This window comes from Monodon monoceros, unplaced genomic scaffold (genome assembly GCF_005190385.1).
Source record: "Monodon monoceros isolate NGI ecotype Baffin Bay Population unplaced genomic scaffold, NGI_Narwhal_1 Super_Scaffold_16, whole genome shotgun sequence".
NCBI classification, from domain to species: Eukaryota; Metazoa; Chordata; class Mammalia; order Artiodactyla; family Monodontidae; genus Monodon; species Monodon monoceros.
In genome coordinates, this window is record NW_021703772.1 from 25,149,515 (window position 1) to 25,162,645 (window position 13,131).

General features: G+C 32.2%; 1 protein-coding gene across 1 annotated transcript in view; it reads left to right on the forward strand.

The window, feature by feature from the left end:
- ERBB4 (erb-b2 receptor tyrosine kinase 4) overlaps nt 1-13,131 on the forward strand; it is a 671,873-nt gene that overhangs the window by 288,569 nt on the left and 370,173 nt on the right. Inside the window, exon 3 of the mRNA XM_029224991.1 lies at nt 11,727-11,861. Coding sequence (XP_029080824.1) covers nt 11,727-11,861 — 135 coding nt within the window. The remainder of the gene's footprint in view (nt 1-11,726; nt 11,862-13,131) is intronic.

A 13,131-nucleotide genomic window follows, 5' to 3' on the forward strand; every position in this document is an offset into this window, starting at 1 on the left:
CCATCTGTTATGACATCAGATGTCACAATATGAAAATAATGTGAGTGGTGTTTCTAGGAGCCATAGGATATAACGATTCATTAAAAATGATGGAAGTTTCTGAAGAAATTTTAATGAACTTTTTTCTTCAAATATTTTAAATATGTAGCTTTAATTCTTAAAATCTCTGAGCAAATATAATATTTGATTATATCTTTTCTTCATTCAAGAGTAAAGAACTTTCTTGCCCTATATCAACTAGCAGTCTTATTACAGCAATACTTGTTACACAGCTAGTTTTTAATATACAATTTATTAGTTATTTTTTTAAAACCTTTAATAAATTTAATCAAAAGTTTAGAGCAATCCCACCTCCCTGACCAACCCGGAGCTACACAGATATGTTTAATAATGCTCTGTGTTTCCTAATGAATCCATTCTGCTTCAGCAAAAATGCCCGACTCTTGAAATGGAAGAGGACAGCTCAGTTTACTTGTCCCTGTCCTTTGGATTTTACCCTGATTTCTATGAAGCACAGTGGTGGTGGCAGCCAAGATGAAGGTCACCTGGAAATTACCAGCAGAGACTTGGTGACCTGTGAACTATGTACCAACCTGAACTGAACAGAAGGAAATCTACCAGTTCCAAGCACTGTCATGGAATATAATTACAGAGATGACAAGAAATGACTCAAAGGATTAACCCAACTAGATATTCAGGATTACTCATTATAGGGGAAATAGTGAGTTACAGAATTTATGATCTTGTCCTCAGGAACAGTTTATCTTATGAAATACAGATAACCCCAATTTTTATTAGTCAACTTTGGAAGTACATTTAAAAATATTTTAGCTTAATATATCTAGCTCTAAAATTATTATGCCAAGCACCAAACTTAACTTATGAAAATTTTGTATGATTCTCAGAAGTTTTTATTTGGTCTTCTTTCCTCCCAAAAGATCCAATACTTCTTTCAATGTGCACATATGTTTAAATACTTTGAACAAAGGAAGCTCCTGAACTACATTCAAAACATATTTTGAAATAGCTACCATTTTGTGAGGACCTAGTATGTACCAGGTGCTTTATATACATAATTGTCATTCTCAGTATAAACCAACAAATTAAATATTATTATTCCTATTTTCTAGATAATAGAATAGAAACTTAAACTAACTTGCCTGAAATCACACAGGTAAAAATAGCAAAGATATGCTTAAAAAATATGAACTAATCTACAAACAAATTGTGTCATATTCATATATAGGAATAGGACACAATAAAAATGAACAAATTACTAACAGGCAACAGCATAAATAACTGTCAAAAATACTATTTTAAGTAAAAGAAGGCACGAGAAAAGAATACATACTGTGTTATTCCATTTATATAAACTTATATACTGGCAAAACTAATCTGTGATGATAGAATAGTGTATTTGGGAACACATTATTAGGAAGGAACAAGGAGGAATTTCTGGAGTGATAGAGATATTCTGTCTTTGTCTGGGTGGTGGCAGCATGGAGACAGAGGCACAAACACCATATACATGTATATTTAAAAAACACAGAGTTTAAGTTTTGTGCATTTTCCTGCATGTAAGGTGTAGTAATTTAAAACTTTATACAAACCAATCTAACTCCAAAGCTATTTCTCTTTCTATTTTGCCATGATATCTGATATTTCAGGTTTTGAAATCTGTGCTTTACAAAATGATGTCTACTCATATTCAATCATTCTTTTTCTAATTGTCTCCAGATTAAAACTCTACTTAAAAGAAGTCAACGTAGACCTACTTGTGGGTTTTATAAATGTTCTAGAATCTGCTTCTTTGCACTCTTATTTTATGACTTCTTTATTTTGTAAAATTTTGTCTTTATTTATTATCTTTGGCATTACTTTAACATCTAGACATTTTAGCAGAGACACCCAGGCCCCCAAACCATGTATTTGTTATTTTTAAATAGCCTCTTAAAAATCTTGATGCTTAAAATCGTATTATAATCATTTTACAAGATTAAATCATTCTGCTTTCTCTTGCTTTATTTTTTATTTGCAAGTCTTAGCTTGCCAGCAACAAACACATACAGCAATATTATTTGTTACTGTCATCAAGAGAAATAATACTTTTCTGAAATACTCTAAAGAAGTAGTGAAGAAATCACACATTGTGAGAAGAGTTATTAAAACTATATAAACTAATATCGTAGGTGAGATATTTGAAAGTGACCTTGTAGTTTATCCCAGGCTTATTGTATTAAAGCCTGTAAGTAAAAGGGAGAAATCATTTCTGGGCACTAATATGACTTTCCCCCTTATTGGTAATGAAAACATTGAACTCTATGGATTTGTTCTACTGAAGCAATTACATTTTCTGGAAAGTTGGAGCAGTTTTAAGAGGATTGTTGTCTGTAATGAAGGCTTTCTGGTGGATAGGGGAATAAAAATATTTGATCTTTATGTAAAGGAGTGTTCTATTTTAGTAACAAGAAAATAGTGAATTTTTCATCTTTTTATATACTTTTGATTGTGTTCATCTCTTTTATCAGAGAGATAGTCACTTAATGTGAATTTTTTCATCCAACTTCTAGAAGCCATACTTTGCTCTTTATTTTTATAATTATTGATATAGTTTTAATGTATTTTTCTAATATATTGTAAAATATCATTTTCAAAACATTGAGTCAGATTCCCTCCCCCAAAATTAAAAAGTTAGGAGGGTAACATCTGGTACATTAATTACTCAATTGTTTCCTAATAACCTCAAATAGAGATCAGGTTTACCTCAGTGCTTTGTAAATGTTTCACACATAGGAAGATCTATTTTCAAGTAAATGGAAAGAAACCTCTTGACTTAAAAAATTACACTTCAAAAATAGTATGCAAGAGGCTAAACTCTTGGGAATATAAATCGGCAAAGAGCACTTTGGAAAACTGTCACTGTGGTCCAGCAATTTCACTTCTACTTATGTCTACAGCATAAATGTGCACATATGGTCACTAAGGGCATATTCTAGGATGTTCCTAGCAGCACTATTTGTGATAGCCCAAATGGAAAATACCCAAATGCCCATCAGTATAATAGACAAAACATGCAATACCATACAACAATGAAAATGAACAATATGGGTGAATTTCACAAACGTAATGTTGAGCAAAAGGGAGTCAGACAAGAAGAATGCAGACACTATTATCCCATTTATGTATAAAGTACAAACTATGTGAAAGCAATCTTGCTCAAAGCCAGGATAAAGGTTTCAATAGGGAGTGAAATATGAGGAAGGCTTCTGTCGTGCTGGAGTGTTCTATGTCTTGATTGAGTGCATAAGTGTGTTCAGTTTGCAAAAACACATTGCATATGATATATGCACATCTGTGTATGTATATTGTACTTCAATACAAATTTTGCAAAAAATCTTTATGCCTGTTCAATTCACAAGATTTATGTTTTATAAGTAGATATAAGATGCCAAGAGATTTCTTTTGAGTCAGTATGGCAGAGACTGCTTGTTGTCTCCCAATTCCATTATATCTAAGTTTTAAATAGTATATAAAGTTTAGCTAGTCATATAACACTCAGTACAAAGACTGTGATTCCCTGCCTTTCGTGCCCAGCTGTGGCTCCATGACTGAATTCAGACCAATGAGACATAAGTATTGTATAATTGTCTTGTGGCTGTTTACAGGGACCCTCTTTAAGAGACAACATAATCAGTGAACAGCTATTTGAGTAATTACTAAATATAAAGTGTAATATAATCAACAACTGTGTGACAGATCGTATGATTACAATATTCCCATTATAGAGTTGAACAAACTGAGTCTCATAGATGTATACAAGATCACACATCTAGCAAGTGAAAAACTAGATTTTGAACTTAGTTTTACCCAGTTAACTACATTTAATATTATTGCTTTCATACTCAAAGTCCTAATAGAGAAATATTAATCTATCTCTCTACCCACCCACCTACCTATAGTATAGCTATCTACATGTCTATCTTTCTTTCTATCTTTCTATATATCTAGCTATATACAATATATTATGACTTTAATATGTAAGATGGATTCGTGGAGATGGTAGGTTAGAAGCAAAACGTTGAATCTGGTATGAGATAATAGAACCTAAATTAATAAGGAGCAGGGAATATAAAAAAGAATGGGATAAATTAAAACAAACATTATGAGGATTTTATTTAGGGTGTCGTGACTGACTAAATATTGAGCTGTAAGTATTAATTACAAATCTCAAGTTTTGAGTCTAATTGACTTTTACAGCATGTTATTTTGGTTGTACTGGAAATAAGGAAATACAGGGGGAGTACAAGTTTGGGAGAAATTATTAGAAGAAAATTATCAAACATGTTGACAAACACATAGAATTATATAATGAGGTAAGAGAACAATTTGAGAAGGAAATTCTGTATTTGTAATTTAAAGCCAGTTACAAGACAAAATTTATTTTTAAATTTTTCCAGAGAATATGAATGTTTAAGTGGATTACTACTTTCCTAATGGATAGAAAGAATTGATACATTAAGATCACACAAATTGTATTCAATATTTTATGTGGTTTATAATGTAAACATCATCTAGTGCATAAGGAGAAGATATCACTATTATGTTATTAATTAAGCAACTAAGAACTTTTTACAGACGTTAGTCATGTTCTGAAGATGTCAGTATCATTATAATCATCAAAACCATTTGAATTTCTACTATGTGCTTGACACTTTCTTTGGTACCAGGGCTGCAGAAAGATGTATGTCATGGTTCTTATCCTCTAGAGACCTACATTATGATAGGGGAGACAATACACAAAAGAATAAAGAAGATAAGGTGGCATTTGTTCTGTTAGATGAATGGTTCAGATAATCAATGTCATAAAAGTTAGAGGCAATTCACCTCTGAAAACTAGATGGTCATAGTAGACTTCTCAGCAGAGCTAGGACTCAAGCTACAACATATTGAAAGCTGAGAATTGTTTTGGATCCTGAAGTATTAGTACATTGGAACATTATGGAGAGAATTACTAAGCTCCATTCTATTGAAATCAAGATATTTTTGCCACTATTTTCTATCTTAAGCTAACTTTCAATGAATCTAATAATTTCTTCTTGAAATTGCCTTGCTCTGTTGGAAAAACTGTCCACTGTTATTTCCTAACATTCGGTATCCAGTATCCGCAACCATGAGCTTTTGACTCTGATCATCGAGCTGAAATACAGAAGGTGACATCACTCATTTACATTATCACCCTCTCCCCACTCCCAATACAAATGTGACATTTCAATTTTGCACACTTCAACTCTCCTTAAATCATCTGTATAAAAACTTCAAAGCTTGATTGATGATGAATGAGCCATTGTCTCCTCAAGCACCCGGTTCTCATTAGCCTTTAGAGTCTCAGCTTATTAATAATGAACCTTGAGGGCTGACCCAGTGGGGTAGCAGCAATTCATTGTGCTCCCAGCTGAAAGGTCTGGGTTTGGGAAAGATACAGGAATCTCTGGCCCAAGTCCATTCCAGAGATGATGTATTAAGTATCACAGGTGGATGATGTGAGCTGTATTACTTTTGTATCATTATCTGCCAACAGACTTTCGTGGCTTAAGGTGATGACAGTGAGAAAGATACATTGCTTTATGTCTGAGAAAACCCAGTAACTGCTTCCTGCAGCTTCATCTTGAAGATGGGCTTTTGCCACTTTGGACTTTGACTTCTTGATTGTGACCTTTGGCTTGGATAAGCAATAGAATTCTGATGTATGCATTATTCAGACGTTCCCAATTAGACAAATGCAATATTTCTAATCTTTATTTACTTTTATTATCATTTTAATTCTAAGGTTGACCTGTAAATGCACCCATGCAAAACAAGACATTTAAATACGCAGTCAGGGATTGAGGTTAAGCATTTCATCCTTGCTTATTAGATATTTCTTATATCATTGTGCTTGTTAGCTTTGTGAGTAGAGGTAAAAAGTTTACTATTGATACTGATCATGTAAACTAAAGTGAAATATGGCTAACTGCATTTAAAATTATAATCTTTATTTTGTAAAAAGAGAAAGACATTCAGTCTTATTTATGAATTGTGCTTGGGAGTCAAAGCAATTTTGTTGACTCCTTAAACCTAGTAAGAAGGTCATATTAATCTGTATTTTCAGCAGGGATGCTACATTACAATCAGGCTATTTCTTACAGGGCAGGGGCAAAAAACAGCCAAGATTTAGTATTTTATCACATTTTCTTTTGCGAGAATATATTTGCAAAATGTCAATGATTCTCTTAATGGTAACTCATCCCCCAAATTCACTATAATAACTAGCATTTGAAAAGAAATGAAAATAACTATTTAAATAACACAAACATTTCCTTCTTTATTAGACTCATGCAAATGAGAATCGAGGGAAGAAATGGTTAAATGTACAAACTTTGTGGATTGGATGTCTGAGACACAAGTACTTTACACCTTTAAAATGTCATATTGACACTTTACAGCTTTCTAAAAAGTAATTTAAGGAACAATGTGAGGTAGATTTATGGTTCAACATAAAAACTCGCATTTAGACTTTTGTGTAGCACATGCTAGGTAATTGGTACAGGTTTGGGGGAATTTTATGTGTCTGGGATAGCTCATAATCATCATTATTCACCTGATAAATGATAACTGAATTTGGTACACAAAATAGGTTTAGGGATACCAATGAATATATCTAAATGTACCTTATAAATATTTAATGTACTGCCTGCAGTAATTTTGCACATTATCAGCATTTTATGTAATAAAAACTATTTCTCTTTCAACTTATAAAAACTCTAACCTCAAAATTATATATGTATTTCATTTATTTATACTCCAGATGTTATATTTTCTTTTATGAAGCAAACATTTATTGTGTATCTGGCTTGTGCCTTTCATGATAGACACTGGGGATACAGTTTTGAACAAAACAAAAATGACCCCTGGCTTAATGAAATGTAGGACCAATAAAAATCAACTGTAGAGTGTTTATGGAAAAAAGATAACTTTCATTCTTACTTTGATTTTGTCAGAATGTAATTTAAAATTAGGAACTATAACAGAAGTTAGTTGATCAATGTTGGTGACAAATATCAGGGTACAATTTTTTTCAGTTCAATTTAACAAATATTCATTGACTAAATATTGCTCCAAGTTTGATGATATAGATACAGCGCTGAAAAATAGCCCTTGCCTTCATGGAGTTTAGTCTAATTACTTCAGTTACAAATCATGTGCTGTATATGTTAAATTTAACACATTGGAGAGTAGTGTGGATTACAGTTTACTTACTCTGAATACAAAAAAAAAGTCATGCTTTTTTCTTTCTCTTTTTTTACTTGACTTGCACGTATTAATCTAGTAGGAAGTGTTTGAGACACAAACATACTTAAGTGTTTAGTGGAGTTTTTTAAGAAATGAAATTATACTTTTTTTCATAGAAAGTTGTATTTAATATATCTTATTATATTTAATGGTGGCATTTTTAAAGGAGACTTAGTTTTGTGAACTTGCTGGAAATATTTTTATATAATATGATAAGAAAATTCATAACAGATTTTTTTCTACCAATTATTTCAATGACCAAGAATCTATTTGTGTCTCTCTTTATTTACTGTGATATATTTCCTACAGGGAAAGTGAAATTCAATGTAATGAGATTACCTTGAACTTCTTAGTTATTCAACATTTTTTGAGTCCTTCCACACTTCTAGGCATCTTTGTTTGAATATCAATGAGGTCTGGGTCTCATTTCCCTATCTTCCTTAGAAATTGTCTTTTTGCTCATATTTATTCCCATAATAATCGATTGTAATTATTTACAATTTAAAATATGTATTTGATTTCCAACTACTAAGAGCTCATGTTGTTTCAAGACTTTCTAAAGCAATAACAGAGCTATGAATATTATTTATATATTTGTGTACCTTTTTATGTATCTTTAAATACTTTCAAAACTTTTAGAAAAAAATTCACTCTAATACATGGTATAAATATATCTCTCAGTACATGTAAAGCAAAATTACAATCTAGAAAGGCTCTAAAAAAGAAATATATATATATATATACACATTAATGTATGTAGTACCTGCCTATCTGCATCCTAAAGCACACAAAGAATTTAATTTTAAAAAATCATTGGCAGCTTCATAAATAAAATGATATTTGTTCTTCATTGTATTTAAAAAAAAAAAGAAATTGTCTTTTTGTCATGGTCTTAAAATATAATTATTAATCACTTTATTTCATGCTAATGGGATAGAAGCTCTTGGTGTAACAAAGGTGGTACCTTCTAATAAATCTTTAGTAAAACTGATAGAAACTAATCTGTTAGCAAAGATAGATTTAAAGTACAGCCGGACACTTTTCTTTTATGGTCCTGGATAAATATCTTACCAAGCTTTTCTCTTTCCAATCTTTGTCCCTTTTTCTAATGTAAACATATAATTTTTAAAAAGCCTTTATAGTCAGTGAAGGCAGACACATTAGCTATCCCTTTTGTCCAGCAAATAATCTGTGTCTTTTAACAACTTTCTTGCAGGTCAATACCTTTCCCTAGAATTTGCTTAGCCCAACAATAAATCTAACTGAATATTTCCCCACAGAAGCATATTAAATTAATATTTTAACACTGTATAAACTTATAAAATAATGTAAACCATATAAATGAATAAGTGCAATTTTAACATTATTTTCTGACACGTTTAAGTAATCAGGTTGATCAAAAGAAAATGTAAGATGAAATGTACATAAAAACTTCTATAAATATCAATAAAATATACACTTTCTGATTATGAGGTTATGACATTCAACTACAGATTATGGTCTAAGCCAAACATAACAGAAAAAAAGACTATTTTCAGGGAAAATATACATATACATTATTAAATGCTAAAACTTTACAAATCCCCCTGATCCAGAATGGCTAGCAGATGCTGGGTTTTGAATTCAGAATAAAAGTCTCATCCAGATTGATCATGATTGTAGTCTTAATTTAAAATTTTAACATGTAAGATTATACTTGAATTATTATTGCCTCTTTTCTAAATCATTTTCCAAGTATAAGCCAAGCTCTTGAACAGAGTATTTCTAAGAAACAGATGTCAACATTGGGAACAGATTAATTTTTATCAAAGAACAGGATTTGATGAGATTATTATTCAGTATAATATAATCTGATTCTATTTAAATATTTTTAGATAGGAAGTTGTAGATGGATACTGTGATCTGTCAGTATGAACTATTTGAATTAAAATGTAACTCCTGAAAAATATACTCTTTCTACAATGTTTGAGCTATTACCTTTTCTCTTCACATTTTTTTTTAAGTAGAACTTTTCCAAATGTAGAGTGAAAAATAACCTTCATTTCCTGGATAGCAGTCAAAATCTCCTTTCTTTGTCACCTAATGAAGAATTATTCCTAGAGCAGAAGAGCATCACCTAATGTCTCATGAGAAAGCTATTAGTATGAGATCGTCACATTTCTTAGATAGAGACTTAATGCCAAACATTAGTGTAGAAATCCATTTTCACAATCTTTATTACATCTTACATCTCCCCTCTGCTTTGATGAAGGTTGTATTGTTAGGTCATGAAAAGGAATGAACTGGGTTTTAGAAGTAGAAAGATTATCTAATTTCTTTTTGTTTCTTTTTTTTTTTTTTCCCCTCACTTGAGGAAATGGATCCAATAGTCAGTGAAAAGATTAATGATGGAAATGGGATTGATTTTAAATGTGGAAACCCCTGAAATGTCAAAATTAATCTGAAGGATTTTATATATGCAAAGTACTAAGGCATTTTATATGTGACCACCAATCTTACTTCCACAAATACCTTTTTTATGTGTTTTTTTTTTTTTTTTCCTTCGGTACGCGGGCCTCTCACTGTTGTGGCCTCTCCTGTTGCGGAGCACAGGCTCCGGACGTGCAGGCCCAGCAGCCATGGCTCACAGGCTCAGCCGCTCCGCGGCATGTGGCATCTTCCCGGACTGGGGCACGAACCCGTGTCCCCTGCATCGGCAGGCGGACTCTCAACCACTGCGCCACCAGGGAAGCCCCCATTCATTCTTTTATGCCCCTTTTTGGTTTAAGGGGACTCTTAAAGGCTTAGCTTGGGATACTGCACAGGAGAGGTGATTTTCTTAAGGCCAGCACAAGAGATGGAGTTAGCTGCCTTCCCAATATCACGGACCTCTTCTTCCTCACTAACACCCCTGCACATTTGGCTTTTGTTTGAATAACAATATGTTCACCTACATACTTGCTCACTCAGCCTCTCTTGCAGTAGGAATGGCCATGGGATATTGTTCTGGCCATTGTAATGCAGACATAATCCTTGGGGAAAGCATGTCTTTCCAAATCGAAAGTTGAAGCTTCACCAGGAGGAAGTCTCCTGCTTGCTCTTCTGTCTTTACCTTGCCTTGAATTCAAACAAACACCTTTAGATGCAGCAGCCATCTTATGCCTTGTATGAATAAAGCCAACATACATAGCAGGTTGTGGGTACTGCAGAACAGCTAAACTAATATCCACACTGCCTCCGATAGGTTTCTTATTATGTGAGAAAAATCATCCCTTATCTATATAAATTACTGTTAATTGGACTTTTGTTATTTGTATCTGGATGCTTTATGGACTGATATATGATTTCTTTTACCTTGTTCTTGTATTGGACAAGAAGAAAAAATGTGGTAGATATTGGGTAGGAAGATGCTATGTGTATTTCTTGCCAATTTCTTAAAATGATAAGAATAGCATTTTCAGAGGGAATATCTACCTTTTTTCTGGATAACCTAAAGGTATCTGAATGAGAATCTATGTATATGATCAGCCATTGTTCAGAGAGGACAAGTTATTGATTAAGGCTAGAGTAGTGAAATAGAGAATCAAGTAAAACTTGGCTCTGATGCACATAATCCCACAATCTTGCCCTTATTCCAATGAACCAGAGCGTTTTTATGATATCTTGCTGTGTGTTGTTCTTAACGAATAATTGGCAATTCTGTTGACTACATTTGAGATGAACAGAGAACACTTTTGTGATTGAAGCATTAATTTTGGCTTCCACTTTGCGCTAATTACTTACCTAACTGATTCCTGTCAATGTCACATTGACTGAAACAATATTTTTAAGGGAAATTTGACAATTTGTAGCAAAAGTCTTAAAAATATTCACAATCTGGCTTAAAAATATTCACAATCTGTGAATGTTATTTATAGAAAGAATTTTAAAGAACTAATCAGAGATAAACAAGTTAAATTACCAATAAGAAGGGATTGGTTAAATAAGTACTGTTTAAGTTATACCCTGACATATTATATGCTCCTTGGAAATAACATAGAATAATATTTAATTACCATTGAATACTCACCAGTTAGTATTAACAAAACTAGCGGGTTATGAATATTATATGCAATATTATTCCAATTTCAGAGGAAATAAAAAAAGACTGATAGCATCTGTACCAAAAAGTGAAGAGTGTTTCTCTCTGAGTGCTTGAATTATGAGTGGTTGTTTTTCTTTGTATTGTTCAATGTTTTCAAATTTCTGCAACCTATATGGCTCAGGAAAAAGATATTTTTAAAGATATCTTGGCTATTAACAAAGTAGCTGTAATTTAACACTGAAAATAGCTTAACAGTAAATCATTTTTATTGACTACCTTTTATCATCAAAAAGTTTGACAAAAAATCTATGTTTGTTTGTTTGTTTTAATACAGAAATCCTAAATGGTGGAGTCTATGTAGACCAGAACAAGTTTCTTTGTTATACAGACACAATTCATTGGCAAGATATTGTTCGGAATCCATGGCCTTCCAACCTGACTCTGGTGTCAACAAATGGTAGCTCAGGATGTGAGTAGCATTATCCTTTTTAATGTCTCAAAAGATTCTTCTACCTCTTGTTTTCACAAGAATGGCTTATGTTTATCATGTCATTAATAGTGTTTTGAATTTTGACTGCATCCATTGAAATGTTTAGTTATGTATGACAGGACATTCTTTTTGCTTCTAATTAACTCTCTTTTTAGAATGATACTCCCCCTTTACAAATTCTCATTGTCTTAACCTGATCCCTTTTGCTAAATCTAAATTATTTTACCATATTTCTAATGTCTAAGCATATGGCCCATTGTCCATAAACTTAAGGCTGGTGTGTAACTGCTACTTCAACTCTTTGTGACTCATATACCACTGAGAAAAAGGTAGTAGAACAAAAATGTACTTTCCTATTCACTGAATTTTTTAGGTAAGAAATAAAAACCAGTGAAAATTTTAGAATTCCTAAGTCTTCATTTACCCCTAAAACCTTCATGGTAGTACCTTATGACAGTTCTAAACACTATAAATAGAATGGAGAAATATATATTTCATACAGAAGAAATATATATTACATTCTGGTTTTAGTCATTAGCCTAATAAACTAGCCAATTTCCCATTCTTAAAGTGTATAGTGTTTCTACAACAGAGGATTTATTAGATTCAAACTGTTTAATATGATTAAATGATAAGCAAGTAATATTTGAACTCTCATTAAAGCTTTTGGAAATTATTCTGCTGGGAATCTGTTTCACTTTTATACAGCAGGCTATGTTGTCCCCACATTTATTATTGCTGACATATGTATGAGAACAGAATCTTTATCAAGAATTACCCTGGGTTTTATATTTCTCATCTATTATTATATGTTTTCCATCTGAAATCATAACTATTTTCATACAGTTCAATGATTATTTGCAATAGTACTGATTGTGTTATAGCACTTTTGTAGGAAATCAAATTCCAAGGGACAATTATTAAACTTCTTGATGGTCCTAATAACAGAGAAATATGAATATACTTGACAAAACTGACAGCTGTGTTTCTAATAAGTGGCTAAAACTTTCTTTAAAAAGTAAAGTAACATAATTTGCTTGTCACCTTTAAGCAGAAATTTGTATGAGATATCATCTTTGTTCAACAGTGTTCAAGTTGCATACCTTGTAAAATTACATGTGAATGAGAAATTGAATCTGTCCACACTAACAAAGCAAATGATGTGCTTCAGACATGGCTTCCATTTTTCAGTCTGCCCATACCGCAGTACACTTTATATGAGGGGGGAAAATCATAACGTTTGGATAAG